This window comes from Triticum dicoccoides, chromosome 2B (assembly GCF_002162155.2).
Source record: "Triticum dicoccoides isolate Atlit2015 ecotype Zavitan chromosome 2B, WEW_v2.0, whole genome shotgun sequence".
Lineage (NCBI taxonomy): Eukaryota > Viridiplantae > Streptophyta > Magnoliopsida > Poales > Poaceae > Triticum > Triticum dicoccoides.
In genome coordinates, this window is record NC_041383.1 from 28,544,193 (window position 1) to 28,562,047 (window position 17,855).

The 17,855-nt window shown below is 47.1% G+C and overlaps 2 protein-coding genes across 3 annotated transcripts in view; one reads left to right on the forward strand and one right to left on the reverse strand.

Moving 5' to 3' along the window:
- Positions 1–15,477, forward strand: part of LOC119361934 (putative disease resistance RPP13-like protein 1) — an 18,209-nt gene extending 2,732 nt beyond the window's left edge. Inside the window, exons 3-5 of the mRNA XM_037627107.1 lie at positions 4,236–5,204; positions 12,714–14,946; positions 15,134–15,477. Of these exons, the coding sequence (XP_037483004.1) occupies positions 4,245–5,204; positions 12,714–14,946; positions 15,134–15,171 (3,231 nt within the window). The 5' untranslated portion in view covers positions 4,236–4,244 and the 3' untranslated portion in view covers positions 15,172–15,477. The remainder of the gene's footprint in view (positions 1–4,235; positions 5,205–12,713; positions 14,947–15,133) is intronic.
- Positions 11,169–12,458, reverse strand: LOC119361935. 2 transcript variants are annotated; one of them, XM_037627108.1, is made up of 4 exons: positions 12,279–12,458; positions 11,957–12,122; positions 11,572–11,757; positions 11,169–11,425 (listed from the first exon to the last, which is right to left on the reverse strand). In XM_037627108.1, the coding sequence occupies exons 1-4, from the start codon at positions 12,307–12,309 to the stop codon at positions 11,359–11,361; spliced, it is 450 nt and encodes a 149-aa protein (XP_037483005.1). In that variant the 5' UTR covers positions 12,310–12,458; the 3' UTR covers positions 11,169–11,358. The 2 variants fall into 2 exon arrangements, 1 of the variants encoding a protein (XP_037483005.1); XR_005173022.1 differs by having other exon boundaries at positions 11,572–11,854; positions 11,957–12,458.
- Positions 15,478–17,855: the final 2,378 nt, after the last annotated feature.

Below are 17,855 nucleotides of genomic sequence, written 5' to 3' on the forward strand. Positions count from 1 at the left end.
TCCTGGGAAGTCTTATCGGTCAGCCTCCCAGGGTACAAGGGTAATATACATGAGGGCGGGGCCCTGGTGTGATCGTCTGAGTCTTTTCATGGGCTCGCCGGCTGTGGCGCCCACTGGCTGTTGGACCCGTCGACAGGACGTCACTGTGGCACGTCGCCGGTCGTGTCACGGGGTGGTTGGCATAGTGTCGCGCTGCACTGACGTCGGTCGTCGCGGTCAGTGGAGCCATGCACACTGTAGCCACGCCTCCCCAGGGCAGCGGTGAGGGATGCATTGTTGCCATGCTCTCCCAGTTGTGAGGGAGCAATCTTGTCATACGGCAGGATGGGACGGGCGCTTGCCCGCCGTCTGCCATTTGCGGCCAGCCGGCCGGAGCTTTGTTGTCGTACCAAGTAGGCCTGGAGCCGGACGACCGGCTGGAGGGCGAGCCGGATTGAGATGTTTTGAAAATTGCTAAGTGTTGATCTGTCTACCCGGGGGTCATCACCTGACAATGCCAATCCCAATCGAAAAATGTTTTGAAATGCCCCAAACTTTTGCAAGTAGATCGGCATGCCCATGGTAGGCATCCATGTCAGATTTAAACAATTTCTGACATCGTATGCAAGTTACGACACTTAAGGACATTTATTGGCTTTGTTTACCGAGAAAACTACAAAAAATACAAAAAAATTGTCGAAAACAAAAACAACTTGGCATGGTGCCTTAAACAGAGCTTACAAGGCCATGCAAAAATTAGACCTTAAAGCATGCTCTCAGACTGAGTCTGATGGCATACCCGAACACTCTTCCTTGAGCGTGGTATACTTTTGCACATTTTCTAATGACTTGAAATTTTGTAAATAGTTGGATATGCCAACGGTAGGCATCCATGTCAGGTTAGAATGATTTCCGACATAGTATGCAAGTCGCGGCACGGGCCATTTACCAATTTTTTTACCAAGAAAACTGCAGAAAATGCAAAAAAAGGTCTAAAATCGAAATAACTTGGCAAGGTTCATTGAATTAGTCATATAAGGTCGTAGAAGAAAAATTGGGTCGATTGCAAGGATGTCGAGAAACAATGTGCTCTCAGATGGATCCTCCTAGCCTACCCGAACACCCTCTGTTCAACAAGGTCTATTTTTGTACATTCTTGAATGGACCCCAACTTTTGCGTCCATCTCAGGTATGAATGATTTTCGACACCTTACGCAAAAATGTGACACGTCCAGCCATTTATCGCCCTTTTTTATTGAGAAAACTCCAAATAAAGCGAAATTTGTAGAGAACCAAAACAATCTGGCATGGTCCCATGAAATGGTCACACAAGGAAATAAAAAATTAGGATCATTTGACAGATGCTGAGAAGCAACGTACTCTTAAATGGAGCCTTCTTGTCTTCCCGAACACCCTACGTTGAACATTTTTTTTCTAAATAAGTATAAACAAAGTTTGGGGGAAATTAAGCAAACAAAGATTTCTATTTTTGCTCTTACTTTCTCAAAAACATAAGAAATTTCAAAAAAATATTTTTTTTAGAAAATGTTCATATTCAAAAAAGTTGGCCACTTTTTTAAAAACAAATTATGTGTTTTAAAATTCCGAGCAATTTTGAAAGACACAAACATTTTCTTGAAATTTTTATACAATTTATTAACATGTAAACATTTGTATTTTATGAAAACAAATTAAACAGCAACCATTTTTTTGAAAATTTGAAGACAGTTTTATAAGCACGAGCATGTTTTAAAAAGAAAAAAAAAACAAGAAATGGGAAACGAAAAAAAAAGAAAAGCTAACAAAAAGTGAACAGTAAACAGGTCGCTGGGGGATATATTTTGATCTCTACTATTCAAGTTTAATTTTCTTTTTCTAATTATTTTGATCTCTATTTGTTCGTTTTGAATTGTTTTGCTGTTTTGAATTTTTCTTCAAAAATTCTCATGTTCGCCTTTTATGAAAATGTTTGAAATTCGATATCCTCAAAAATGTTCAAAAATCTTAAAAAGTTTAGAATTTCGAAATTCGTTCACTTCTTTTCAGTAAACATGAACATTTTGTTCAGAAATTCAGAAAAAAAAATTGGAATTTGAAAATTTCCAACGTATTTAAATTTTGTTCACAAATTCAGAAAATGTCTGCAAAATTGAAAAGATAATTCCATTTTCAAATTTTCTTCACAAATTCAAAAAACTATTGGGGGAATTTCATAAAATGTTTGTATTTTTCTCAAAATGTTCCTGTTTTCAAAATTTGTACAAAAATTTGAAAGTGTTCATATTTTCGAAATTTATCCACAAATTCAAAAAATGTTCCGGTAATTGTCACATTTTGAAAAAAAAATGTTCATAACTTCAAAAGATGTTCGGGTTTTCAATTTTGTTCCTGTTTTCCCAAAAATGTTCATATTTTAATAAATTGTTCATAGTTTCAGAAAATGTTCCCATTTTCTATTGTGTTCCTATTTTTTTATAAAAAATATTGGCGATTCTGAAACAGTGTTCACGAAATGTTTGAGTTTTCTAAAAATAGTGCACATATTTTGAAAATGTTCGTGTTTCAAAAAACATTTACTATTGTCAAAAGAAAATTACATACGAAATTTCAAGAAAGGTTTAATCTTTCATGGCCTATAGTTCATACAGTGTTCTGCTATTATGGCCAACAAATCTTATTTACTGCAGTGGCAATTGGCATTATGCACTCGCGACTTTAGTTTTTGCGATTTGGTGTTTAAGTTTTGCGGCTTCCTTAATTTCTTTTAGGATCGCGCTGTGATGTATCACGGCAGTCAGCCACTGCAGTCAGCTCGTCGAAGTGGATAGCAACTGTAGTGATGTACCCATGGTCGCATGTATATGTATAGATACGAAAGTGGACGATTTGTCAAAATTCTATATTACCCTTTATAATTTTTAGTGAGGGGATTTACCGAAGCATGAATTATGTACTTCAATGTATCAAAATGTCGTTTAATGAAATAAAGAGGCAATTAAATGTCTTCCGATGGCCGAAATTGAAAAAAAAAGTAACATGTTACACATAGGGAATAGTCTAGGTCTAGCCAATACTTAGTGGAGTCAAAACACTCCACCATGTATTTACTCCACTGGATGCTCCGTTACATATAGGGCTCGGTTAGACTACTAGGTCATCTCGTTCTGGTCAGGTTGCGGTCGGCAGTGAGATCGGGACGGAGGGCTTGGTAACAGGATGAAGTCTGTCGGTTGGACTAGCTGCTTGATCATGTTTTTCCCCGTAACATCCGCTATCTCCTCTCTATATAGGTAATAGATAGGTTGGACAATTGGACATAGGACTGCAAACGAGTCGAGTTCGAGTGAGTTGGAGTTGGCTCAGCTCAACTCATATTAAAATTCAAACGAGCTGTAGAACAAGACTCGTGCTCAGCTTGTAACGATCTCGAGTCGATCATAAGCTAGTTTCGAGCTAAATGAAACGGTAAAAATTATAAATCTATGGCGATTATTCCAACTAGATAAGAACACAACACGACACAACTTTGTACGGCAATCTGGTTGGGCTCAGGAGAGCTCATCTTTGTCTCTTGGGCGAACTAGCAACAGATGGTGGTCTTCGTGGACGAAAAACAAGAAAAAGAAGGTGCATATGCTGGGAAATTTTGCCAAAAGCAACATGATATTTAACACATAGCCGACCACGTATCATAATTACGCCTAAATCTTCTCTGCACTTAATTAAACTTTCATGTTTGTTGGTAAATAAAATGAAGAAAAATCATGAACATCATATATGGTAACAAATTATCTTATTTTCATTTATATATGGCATGATTTTTTAACATAATGGTATCATGTCGAGCTATCGAGCTAAAATCGAGCGAGCCAATATTGACTCAAGATCGGCTTGTTTCTCGGTCGAGCTACATAAATTGTTCAAACTCGGCTCATTTTTTTTCGAGTCGATCTCGAGTCGAGCCAAAAACAAGGCGATCTCAAGTGGCTCATGAGCCTCGAACTTTTCTTGCAGCCCTAATTGGACATGCTGCTGGAGATGCTCCAACTTAACTTGAATATGATCCCCTCGCTATGAGAGCCGGTTTTCTCTTCCAAATAATAATAATAGTCCGAACTCTCGAGTTTTATTTTCCAAGTTAATCTCCGCCGTTCTCAGCCATCGCATTTCTACTGCTTTATTAAATTAAAGATGTAGTATATAGTATCAGACTAGGTCCGTCGGTGTTGACTAATAATATCGTTCGTTGCATGCAGAAAGAAGCCATGGCAATGGTACTAGAAACTTTCATATCCAACTTTGTCGACGTAATCACTGAGATCGTCGCAAAAGAAGAGTTCACTTTGGGCGCTCACCTCCTAGAGTTGAGGACGACGTTGCTTCAGCTTAACACCCTTGCCACTGGCTTTGACCTGTGGAGCAGCGATTACACTGTCAAGGCTGCCATTAGTGGCGTCAAGGATGCCCTGTACAGTGCAACCAACATGGACCACTTTCAGCACGAGCAACGCGGCTCCTCCATGGGCACCGGTTGCTTTATTCCGTATCCGTACCATCTGCTAGTGCAAAGGACTATTGATTTAAGATCCCGCCGCAGAATCGCCCAGCTCAATTTGACACTGAAGTATATTATTGTGGGGCTTACAAGCAGCCTCAACCAAAGGGCGCCCCGTCATGTGAAGTCTTCATCGATCGTCCTGTCTTCAGATACAGTTGGGGTAGAGGTCAACCCTGATATGGGCGAGATTTTCGAAATCATTTATCAAGACCGCGGCAACATCAAGATCGTTTCCATTGTTGGGGCCGCCGGGATTGGCAAGAGTACCCTTGCAAGGAAGATTTTCGAAGATGAGCGTACTCGTGGGCATTTTGACACGGAAATATGGTTGAGCGTCAGTGGGAGCTTCAACAACGCTGATCTGCTCAAGAACATTCTCAGGTCAAGGGGGCATGAACCGAGCGAGTATTCTCAAGATATATCCAACTTGGTGTCCATGCTTCGGCGGGAAGTTCGTGGAAGAAAAATATTTCTGGTGCTGGATGATGTATGGAGTTCTAGAGTATGGAATGACCTGCTGAGACCTGTCTTCACTGTTTGTAGACCCGGTAGCGTTGTTCTTGTCACCACCAGAAATGGAGATGTTGCTGCCGCTATGGAACCTACACATGTGCACAGAGTTGACAAAATGAACCCCAAAGATGCATGGTCATTGCTAATGAAAAAGGTTAGTAATTGTAGTTGTTTATAGTTATACCTTTTTGTTAACGGATTTGCTATAGTGCTATTTTTGGGTAGACGGTGAGAGCCATCTGATCTAGCCCTCGTATACGTGCACGCCTCTTTTATTACATTTTTATTATAGAGTTAATTCCCCTTTTTACCCTAAAATGGGCAGAAGTGACAGAAATTCCCCCAAAACTAGAAATGGTCACATTTTTTAGGCGTGTTGGTCGTGGGCTGACGGTGTAGCTCAGGTGCAGGCGGGCAGCCATGGTCGCTTGGGCAGCATGGCTGCGGGTGGTTGGACGAGCGGGGATACGACAGAAGGGTTGGAGCACCGGGGTACACCACTTGCCAAGTCCCTGGCCGACAGAGGCTGCGTGCGTGGATGTCGTTCTTGTTAGACAGGAGACTCGGTCCACCAAGTCTCCCCACGATCTGCGCACGACTAGGCGCACGTTCTCTGTTACGTTGGGCGTGGCCCTCCTATATGTACCCTGCCTTGTACTCTGAATGAATTAAGGAAAGTACTCTGTTAGTTTTCATGGTATCAGTTACCCCCACGATCCTCTCCTAAACGCCAGCACCATGGCCAACCCCAGCGCCGGCAATCCTTCCCAGCCCGCCGCCGGCAACCAAACCAGCCCGGCAACCACTACTACCCTCACCATCCCCTCCCTCTCCTTCAGTGACACCATCACCGACGTGACCCCCTTCATCCCCATTGTTCTCGACCTTCACAGCCGGAACTACTATCACTGGCGCCATCTGTTCAAGATCCACCTTGGCCGCTGCTCTCTCCTCCATCATCTCTCCGACAACTCACCTCCGGAGCCTCACAATCCACGTTGGCTCAAAGATGATCTCGCCATCATCCAATGGCTCTACACGCGCATCTCCATCGAGCTCTTCAACCTCGTCGTCAAGGACGGCGCGACGGCGCGCGACATCTGGGTGGAGCTCCGTCGTCTTTTTCAAGACAATCGGGACGCTCGCATCTCTGCCCTCAACACAGAGCTGCGCACGGTCACCCAGGGTGATCGCCCCGTCGGCGTCTTCTGCCAGCAGATCAAGGCTATTGGCGACGAACTCCGCGAGCTTGGAGAAACGGTTGCCGATCGTGCTCTTCTTCACGCCCTCATGGGTGGCCTGGACGAGCGGTTCGCCCAACAAGCGTCCCTGATTCCGCTTCTCCGACCTCTGCCGACCCTGTCCGAGGCCCGTTCGATGCTGCAGCTCGAGGAGCAGACTCAGGCCCGCAAGACTGGCGCCCCGCGCCTCTTCCACACCACGGCGCGCTCCGCTCCACCACCAGTGGCTCCTTCGTCCGCGCCACCTGCCGCGCAACCGCCGCCAGGATGGCGCCCCAGCCCCAACTACAAGGGTAAGAACCCAATTTACCGTCCACCGAAGCAGGGCTCTTCTTCCTCGGCGTCGAGTTCGTCGGCGCCCGCGGCTTCTTCCCCACCTCTGTCGCCTGCGGCATCATCCTCGCCGGTCTATTCCACATGGCGCCCCACAGCTGATCCGTGGACTGGGCTCGTCCAAGCCTGGCCGATGCCTTGGGCTGCGCCGTCCCCGTATGGTGGAGCCTGGGCGCCCGGCATGCGCCCCTCTGTCGGCGCTCCTGGCCTCCTCGGGTCCCGGCCGCCGCCGCACGCCTACACCGCCTACGCGCCCCTGTACCAGTCTACTCCTGCACCCACGGCGTCGTCCATGTATCCCTATGGTGTTCCTCCAGTTCCGAGCTGGGAGATGGGCGGTCCCTCGGCGCAGCCTTCTTCCCCTGCCTTGTACTCTGAATGAATTAAGGAAAGTACTCTGTTAGTTTTCAGTGCTCCTTCTTGCAGGCTCGGTCGTGGTGCTCCCACTCCTGTCGTGTCACTCGAGATTATTCCCATATTTTGACCCCCTTGACACAAATTACACTCAGTCTTAAGGGTTCCCTCAATTTGTTGCTGATTTGGCATTGCCACATAGGCAGTTTTTTTATCGTACTTTCTGTTTTTTTTTTCTTTGGAAAAATGGGTTCAGCGCAAAACAGCAGATCAGAGCCCCCTTCCTCCCTTTTCTCTGTCCAGGGCTCCTGCACAGACAACAATCAGTTTAATGTACGCGCTGTCCTGGAGCGGGAGCCCCGGTTGCGGCCGCGAGACGGCCGTGGCTGCCGGATCCTCCCATGGCTCGGCCTTGATCGATTAAGCCGCTGACCAAGCGCGAGCCTCCGCGGGCGGGGCACTAGGCGAGGCGGCCTTGGTGCCAGCCCCGTTGGAGGCCCGATCAATTTCTACAGCGCATGGCACGTGTTTGAGGAAACATCTGCTGCGCTGAACCAGATTTTAGGGGGAAAATACCAGAATGAAAACCAGCACAAAATTAAAAAAAAATGAACTTCGTTGCATGCCTAGCCATAAGAGCAACTCCAACGAGCCGACCCAAACGGACGGCGCATTTGTCCGTTTTTTGTCCGTTTGGGTTGGCCCGGCGGACACAAACGTCCGGTGTTGTGTTTGGGTCGGCGCGAGCGCCCAACGCTGGCCCGACCTATTTTGTCGGCGCGCCAAAAAATGTATTGGAAGCATTTTGAAAATAAGTATATGCATTTAATTGAACATAAAGCCGGCCACGAAGGCCGGCGAAAGTCCACATTACATTAATTAAAACACTAAAAACTAGACGACGCGCTGCCCTAGGCGTCCTTGGCGGCGGCGGCTTCTGCGTCGGGACCGGTGAGGTCGATCAGCGTCGGCGCAGGGCCGGCCCAGGGGAACGCCGTGTTCCAGACGACGGTGATGTCGGGCTTTGCCGCCGCTGCCTGCGCCACCGCTGCCTAGGCCTGGCGCGCCTCCTCCTCGGCCTCGCGCTCGCCCTCCCGGCGCTCCTCGGCCAGCCGAACGCGGCGCCAGTGGTCGAGGTAGGCTGCCTCCTGCTTCTCCGTCGCCCCGAGCCAGATGGGCGGAGCGCTGACCCACTCTCGCACTACTCCGGTCCAGGAGTAGCGCTCGAGGTAGGCCGGCTCCTCCGGCTCGACTTTGGGCGGGGACGGCGGGGCCACCGGCGGCACGACGCAGTCGCCCGTCGCGGAGAGGGCCATGGCCTCTGCCATGGCAGCCTCGAAAGCCGCCTCGTCCGACTCCCTCCACCGCTCCTCCTCCTCGCTCTCCTTGATGGCCGCCTGGTAGGCGGCCTCGGCCTCCTGGTCCTCGTCGCGGACGACGAGCGCGGGCGGCGGAAGGCTGTGGTTGACGCCGCGGACGCCGCGTCGCCTCGCCTCCTTGTGCTCGAAGGCAAACCATCGAGCCCAGTTGGGCGAGTCGACGACGAAGTGCGGGTCGGCGCGCTGCTCCGACGTCAGCAACGCCCGCCGTCGCCGCACCTCCTCCGCATGGGCCCTCGCCGTCCGCGGCGCCGCCGGCACTGGGATCCTCTCCGGATCCAAATGCCAGTCATGCGGCAGCGTCACGTCCGGGTACGGCAGAGGCACGCGGAGGTGCCAGTGTCACTCGGCCTGGTGCAACGGCACGTTGATGCGCTGCCTCTGCCGGGGAGCGCGCGCCGGCACGGGGAGGGAGGGGGAATGGCGGGCGGGGGCTTTGCCCTTGCGGCTGCTGCCGATGCCGGAGAAGAAACCCATGCTGGCTGTGGCTAGGGTTGTCGCCGGCGTGGGGGCAGGGGTGGCCAGATGGGGAGGGGGGGCGAATTGTAGTGGATGAGGACGGCCCCGTCGCACGCTCGGCTTAAAAAAGGACGACCGCCGTCGCTGACGAGTGGGCCCAATGTGGGCGGTCGTCATAAATTATGTTGACCGTCGTAGTTGGACGACCGCCAGGTGGTGACGCGGCAGACGGCGAGGTGACGCGCGGCGCGTCCGCGCCGACGCATTCCAGGCGCAAATTTGGGCCGCAAATGCGTCGGCGCGGACGCGACGCGGACGTGAAATGGGTTTGGGTCGGCGCATTGGGCCGCCACTTTTGTCCGCGCCGACCCAAACGAACGCGGGCGGATGAAATGGGTCGCCCCATTAGAGTTGCTCTAACTTGTTTGGGGAATATTTCAAATATGGACTGAATGTGGAAAGAATCTCTAAATTAATTGTAAAAATGTGACTGTTTCTCGTATTTGGGGTAATTAGATATTGCCCCGCGCGTTGCTGTGGGACTTATAGTTGATTTTGCATGTAAATCATGCGTTGCTCCATAGTAGATGGCTCCACGTGAAAAAGGATAGCACGAAGAAACATCTTGTTTTCTCCAATTTAACATCGTCAAACAAAACTAACAAACTCCATCAGGCCATTCGGAACATAAAACAAAATGAGGTAATATAAATGGCACCAAAAGATTCAATATGAAATGCAATAGAGGGTGAAGAGCAAGTAGTGAGCCGCCACCTGACACCATGTTGAAATGTATAACGTGAGATTCATTTATTATATTTAGATAGCTTGAAGGAACATCTGAACTGTTTCTTATCCAGCTTCGTTATATTATTAATGTATTACAAAGGAAGGACGGAAGCAAATTAAAAATCACCTATTTTAGTTATAACATTTACCTTCAATTATGCAAATGAGATGATTTATTTTCTTCTTTGAAGGTAGGCCAACTCTGGACGGTGAAACATAATAAAATAGAAATGAGCAAACATAAAAAAAAATGGATGCATCAGCACAATCCTTTTTACAGATTTCTTTTTGAAATATAGGACATGAGATTAATGCTATGTGAAATATATTAACAAAATATTAAGGATAATGACGAATTCATTCCTGGCTGATCCTTCAAACTTGTAGTGTTTTTTTTTTCAAATGTAAGAGACAATAGAATGTATCTTGTTTCACAAAAAAAATGATAGATGTATTTCCCAAAGGATAATATAATGTAGATGCAGATGAGGGCCCCAATTTTATGCTGGAGATTTGCATCACTGTGTATGAACTGTCAAATTTCACAGGATGCATGGGTAAAAGAATAAAATTATTCAGAGCATTGCTTACCTGACTAAAAATGAAGGAACATAATATGCAAGATGTAAAACACAGGCAACAAATTTCGGATGTAGTTTCTGTATAATATAATGAGTATAACATATGAACCGAAGGGGGTGCGCTAGTTGAACTGTTAACACAATATTGGATCTACATATGAACCGAAGGGGCCACAATTAAGTTGGGGGCATTTAAATTCATATTTCTACAGTTAAGAAAGGGAGTAACTCAAGAAAATGCATTGATTGCTAATCCATGAGGTAGTCAAGTGAACTTACCTTCTGAAATCCCTGTCGTCATTAATAGCCCATGGGATTACAAAGTTGTGTCGACAGAGGAAACTTGGAGTAGTAGTGGGTTAGCAAGAGTAATCCCGTGAGTGGTTGGATTGGTGTTACTGCAACTATAGTTTGCATTTGTTAACTCTCCTGTAACACTATTTCTGCCAACCTGAATATAACGAATTATCATGCGCAGAGCTCCTATCGATACTTTGGCATTTTTGCAAACGAAACCAAGAAATGACTTGGTACAACATACATTGTCATGATTTATGATATAGATATATAATTAAGTACGATAATAGATAAAATGAATGCATGTTGGGCTAGAGATGAGAAGATAAGTACAATAGCATGTAAGCTTACCTGGATAAAGAAATGGAGAAAACACATTGTGAGAGCACATGCTTTCATTGCGGAACAAACCTGCATGGGCGCATGTAGATCCAAAGGTTTGACAGATACAATATCCAACATTTGCTCGTGAATCATCAGTTCTGTGTAGCCAACCAATTAGAGGGGATACTGAATCCCATAGAACTAAGTTAGTAAAACAATTCATTACCAAATTTTATGCAAGAAAAATATTTTCCTGGGATGCGCAATAATGACAATACATGCCAGTGAAGAGCATTTTGGTATTTCAGAGAGAAAAGAGACATCACGTGATAAAATAAACATAAGAGATCCACATCTCTGAAGAAAATCAAGGAAAATTAATGACCATTGTGTAACATTACCAAACCTTGTTGAAAATAGAAGCCTATACTATACTTCCTCGGTTGCAGTAGTCGTGTACAGAAACAATTCCTACAACTTTGATATTGATCTTGATCGTAGCTGGTTGCAGATGACCTAGATCAATACTTGCCTCGGATCAGTACCCTGTGTCAGGTAGCAGAAACGGAGAACAATTTGAAGTCAACAGCTGTGCAGATCTTGGGTAGAGCATCAATCCTGATAAGAAAAAGGACAGCGGATGATCAGCTGATGACCATAGTCCACACCGCGTGATTCAGGGTGTGGTTGCAAATTTGATGTTAGGTGATTAGTACGAAACAAATCAACATATAGATTGCCAGAGTGATGCAAGGTTGACGTACGTAATTTTGTGTCCACAAATGCAAAAAATATATAACCAAATTATGACTTCCCAGCTTCGAGAACGGGGCACTCCCATCTTCCACACGGGCAATGAGATGATGCCACGGCGACGACTCCTCCAGGCAGGGGGTGACTGCGTGTTCAGGATCCGTATTGCGCAGGGTAGCCAGTCACACATAATTTCTCTGCATCCAATGGCACGGCAGTAGATCTTCAGAATTGAGAGCGGACGCACGCTGCACCGCTACGTAGCCGGCGGCGTGAGAGGAGGAGGCGGAGGGACTGATGGAGGGATCACACATATCCCGTTAATTAGAAACTACACGTGTAACTAATATTGAATAATTTCACCTAATCACACGATTCAGGATTTGAGAGGCGGACCTTGAAGTGGAGGAGGGAGCTTGATATGGGTCCATTCCACCGCACAACAGCCGACGCTCCATGTGGCACTGGAGGACGCGCCAATCCACGGTGGCGACATGGATGGCAGGTGGTCGACCGCCCTGTGGAGCGGCGGCAAGATTCGAGATTGAGGGCATCCCTGTGACTGCACAACGCCCACCATCAGCAAACATGCCTACCTAATCTCCCCCATCAGTCCTGGCAAGATCAGGCAAGATTAAAAGCAACGTCGGCTATCAGCAAGCATGTCTGCCTAACGCCGGCGAGAGAGAGAGAGGAGGAGAGACAGGAAAGTACTAACCCGTGGGAGATAAAACGCCGGATTGCCTCATCAGTTATGGGAGGCCGAAGAGGAAGCGACAGGGAAGAGAATCGAGTGGGTGGGTAGGCGTCTAGCGGCACAGTGGGAGAAAAAAATAGAGGATGACGTGGCTTTATAGATGTCCGTGAAAATTGCTGAGATGGAGTAGTTGCATGTGAAGATGAGGTGGATAGCTTGCATGTCAAGAGAAATAGGATAGTGGGGATGAACTATTTAGGTATTATAGATTTCTGTCACTTTGGTTCTTTTTGGGGGTAAAAAAATGGAATTAACTCTTTATTATACAGTGTTCCACTTCCCCCTTTTTTACTTTATAGGGACGACGTTCCATCTTTGCATAGTTGTTTTTGCAATTCGCTTTAGTCTAATGTTGGACCATTCAGCTAGAAGGTTGATGCTTTGAGTATTTGGCAGGTAGCCCCGGGTAACACAGATGAACACCAATTTGACAGAGTGAGAGAACTTGGAATGGAGATTGTCAAAAAATGTGATTCTTCACCCCTTGCCATCAAAATTGTAGCCGAACAATTGAAAAAGAGAAACAGAACTAATTCTGCTTGGTTGGATGAATTAAACAACCAAAAATGGTCAGAAAAAGGATTGCCTGCAGAACTGTATGAGTCAATTTACCTAAGCTTTGATGATTTACTTCCCCACCTGAAACAATGCTTTCTTTACTGCTGTCTCTTTTATGAAGATGAGGTTATCTATTATGATAAGGTCATCCAGATGTTGATGGCTGAAGGATTTATTCCTTCTGATGGAAGTTCAAATAGGCCAGAAGCTTTGGGGTTAGAGTACTACCGAGAGTTAGTAACAAGGAATCTCCTTGAACCATGTGATGGGAATTTTGATCAAAGTCATTGTGCAGTTATCCCCAGTGTACTCCGTTCATTTGCACATCATATCGCAAGAGATGAAGTGTTGCTGGTTGAAGACGGAAAAATTACCTCTACACCATTATCAAAGTTTCACAGAGTATCCGTGTCAAACAAAGGGGCTGAGTACAGTGATTTACAGACACACAAGTCAATAAGAGCATTATTATCTTTTGGGAACATGGTGATCAAACCCGGTGATTCTTTGAGTACTCTTCCACTCCTGCGGATACTACACATGAACAAGACAAATGTCTATACACTGGTTGACTCACTGCGCCACCTCAAACTTCTGAAATACTTGGATCTAAGCAACACAGACGTGTCTGCATTACCAGACTACATTGGCGAGATGAAATGCTTGCAGTGCATCTGCCTTCAAGGCTGTCAAGATCTGACATGTCTTCCCAGGAGCATTGTGAATCTAGAGAGGTTGAGGTTTCTCGACCTCTCCGGAACACAGGTGATGACAGTACCAAGAGACTTTGGAAGGCTTGTCAATTTGGTGTTGCTGAAGGGATTTCCAGCATATACTGATACTGCAAAAAGTTGGTGCACCGTGCAAGAGCTTGGGCCACTTCACCAGCTTATGCATCTCACAATAAGAGGCCCGGAGAATATATCTGCCAACTCATCGGCGACATGTTCGATGCTTGCTGAGAAGAGGCATCTTAGGTCATTGTGGTTATGTTGCACTAGCAGTGATGCATATGAGCAGCACAGCCAAGAGGTATATGACGAGCTCCGCCCCTCGCCATCATTGGAAGATCTTACTATTACAGGATATTTTGGAAGGCAACTCCCAGTGTGGCTGTTGTCATCAGACCTCGAGAACTTGAGGCTACTGAAGCTTGAGAACTTGCGTTCATGCACACAGCTCCCATGCAGTTTTGGCCAGCTTCCCAGTTTGGAGTCGCTCTGCATTAAACATGCTTTGTCCATCAGGCGCATTGGAGAAGAATTCCTCGACCCTACTTTGACCTTAGAAAGTGATTCTGACGAGGAAATAAATGTCATGAGTCATCATTTTGCTTCCATGGCTACCTCTACTATTATATTCCCAAAGCTGAGGAAGCTGATTTTCTACGGAATGCGGCATTGGAAAGAGTGGGACTGGGATGTGCAGTGGGAAGCGATGCATGCTCTAGAAAGTCTACATATCACTGGATGCAGATTGAGCCATCTCCCTCCTGGCCTTGCAGCCCAGACAATGGCGTTGAGAGTGATCACAATTGAAAGGTCCAAGGATCTCCTTTCCATAGATAATTTCAGTTCGGTTGTGGAACTTTGTTTACATTCCAATTCCAGTTTAGAGAAGATTGCTAATCTTCCTAATTTGGAAAAGCTTAGGGTATCCAATTGCCCGAAACTGAAGGTATTAGAAGCTGTGAAGGCACTTTCAAGCATCGAACTGAAAGATCATGAGATGAGAACACTCCCAGGGTATCTGCAGGATTTAGAACTAAGTCGGCTGCAGATTGACTGTAACTTGAAGCTTCTGTATTTCATCTCTCTTAAAGACACTGCCTTAGAGTGGGACAATGTTAGCCACATCGAACATGTGGAGGCCTATGCAGACGGATATGAGCAGAACAAGAGATTTGTTTTCAACAAAGAGCAATATATTAATATCAAGATGATACCAAATACGTCCAGCCTCTGCGACAACACAATGTCAGGAGATAAGCAGAATAAGAGATGTAGTGTATTGTACACAAAAGAGACTGGAAGCTTTGTCACATATATGAGCGATTGTTCCAACTTTGCAGGTATATAATGTATCTACAATTCTACATACGTCCCTATTGTTCATGTGCTCCATTCCTTCTAAATCTAGAAAAAAACAACTGCACATCTTGAAATCAGCTGATAGATATATACATGTTAGTTTCATTGGTTTCACGAGTAATTTTATAATGCCATTTCACTGAAAGCTCTTTCTTTTGCTCGAAGCAGTGGATGAATCAGAAAGTTCGTCGGAACAACAAGAGTAAGGGGTACTTGCTGTTGTGCTCAGGCTGGTCGCCTCATCCAAAATAAGCTTCAGAAGTTATTCGTCTCTAATGTTCTATGGCCAATTGGCAATGCATTACATACTATGTGACCCCTCTTGGATCCTGCCATGTGAGCTGATCTACGAGAACGGAAGCATGCTGGGCTTTTGGTACATTCCTATATCTGAGATATTTGTGAACTCGAATGTGTTAAGGTTCGACTTGATGCCTTTAGTTAACTGTGCTTGTTTATGTAAAGATTTGAATGAGGAAGTTGTCTTCCACCCGAAAGATGTGCAAAACATTCTACTCCCTCTGTTCCCTAATATTTGTCTTTCTAGAGTTTTCAACAAATGACTACATACAGAGCAAAATGAGTGAATCTATACTCTAAAATATGTTTATATACATCCGTATGTGGTAGTCCATTTAAAATCTCTAAAAAGACAAATATTTAGAAACGGAGGGAGTAGTACTAAAAAAGTGTCCATATAACGTCTTGGGCTCTTATATACACTAGTACAAAACATTCCTTTTGAAACAGTTTCGGTACACAACTCCCAGTCGTGTGAGAACTGGGTAGACGGTGGTCATAATTAATTGCGCTAGTAGTATTGTGGCGAGCAGGCGTGAGCTGTGATATTTTCTGCTGGTTTTCAGAAGCAATCTGCCTATCTGTATTTATACAGTTTGTCAGCATGAAACCATTGAATAGCAGGAACTCTCATAATCAACCTGAACTATAACTAGTTTTTTTTAAAGGAGGATAACCGGCCTCTTCATCAGGATGATGCATGCAGCCATATATTATTAATAGAGTAAATCCAGCAGCCGAACACCATCAACCCGGAAAAAAGCGAAAAACAAACCCCGAGGCCATATACCTCGCGACAGTAACTCCCCCAGATAACCACTAACCTTATGATACAAGACACAATATAAACGAAAAATACACAACTCCTAGGCTACCCCTTCAAGAAGGAATCGCCACATGCGCGCCGATGATGGCGAGTCCACCACAAGGTTGAACTTCGGATTCTCATCCTCAAAGCAAAGCTTCAATCCATCACCTTCAGCAAGGACACGACACAGGCGTGCGACGACATAGCCCGATCAGAGCTCTTGTGTTTCCACCGGAGTGCATAAGCTCGTCGCTGAAGCTGTCTGTACCATCCGCCTTTATCCATCTAACGACAACACGATAGCTGGATACCTCTGGAGGAGACAACAGAAGACAAATACGTCACATACCGCCTGCCTCCCGCTACTGTCGCACCACCTTCGATCCAACAGCAACAGGCTAAACTTGATACCTCTGCCAGAGCCGGCGTGCAATACCTGCCGGTAGCAGGCATGACTTGACGTCTCCGTATAAGACGTCGTGCGTAGCATCCGCCGATAGCACATCCACCGGTGGCCTCACCTGCCGACGACAGGCACCACCTGACAACTCCAAGAGAGGTTCATGTGTCACCTACCGAGCAGCATCGAACCCGACTGTTGATGGATGGGACGTCCCATACTGCCACCAGCCTTAGAAGGCCGTCACCATCTCGAGATCCGCACTCTGAGTCGCCCACACGACCCCGGAGTCCGCCGCCGTTGATGAAGAGGGGCCGCTGCCCCGATTATGGGCGCTACAGGGAGCACCCACCATTGCGCCAGCCGTTGTCATCGCCCATACAACGGCAACCGCCGCCGCGATCCCGGATCAAGCGCTGTCAACGCCGGAGGAAGCTCCGGCCACCACGCGCGTCCTGCGGCGAGCCCGGACACGGGATCCCAAGATTCCCTGCCACCGGCTCCGCCACAAGGACACACCACCTGGCCCATCATCCCCGGCGGAGGGGCCGCCGCCACCACCATGGATGGATCCGAGCGAGCCGTCGCCATCGCCACCGCCAAGACCGGATCGATCCGGGCTGGACGCCGCCGCCGCCACTGGCCACGCCCAGCCACACCTTCATCTTCTAGCCAGGTCCAGCCGGTCGGCATGCCACACCCAACCAATCCATCTACGCTGCCAAGCGCCGCCGCCGGGATCCGCATGCCGTCGTGCCATGGACCCGCAAGCCGTCGTCGTTGAAGCAGTCGTCCCGCGCCGCCCGGCATCGTGCGAGGAGAAAGGAATCCACGCCGCCGCCTACACCGGCCGGATCAGCGGCGCACGCCGGCGGCGGCGAGGGAAGGATCATGAATACGGCGGGCTAGGAGCGGCGGCTAGGGATCTCCCCCACAATCGCTCGCGGGGGCAACGTGAGGGGTTTATGCGAGTGTGGGGTTACGCGGATGAATAATCACCATGAACTATAACTAGTGTTTGAATGTGGTTGAGCAGGGGATCGACTAGCACGCCATGAATCGGGAGAGTAAGCTGGGGTCGCCGGGGAGCTGGCCGGCGACCGGTGGCCTGGTACGGACGGGCGAGACCCGATCTGGAGTCTGAACGCCGCATGCGAGAGATGGAAGGAATCCGCAGGCACGTCAGGAAGCAAAAAGGGAGTGGGACTGTGCTAATTTCCAGTCGACCAGAGTTTAGCGTCAGATCCGAACGATCAATCCATATCTATTAGGTGTATGCAGTGCTTCAGTTTTTTTTCCTAAACCAAACTCATTTAGTACCATTTTCCCCTAATTGCTGCATGCATGCATGTAGGACAAAATTGCTGATGTCAGCAGAGATT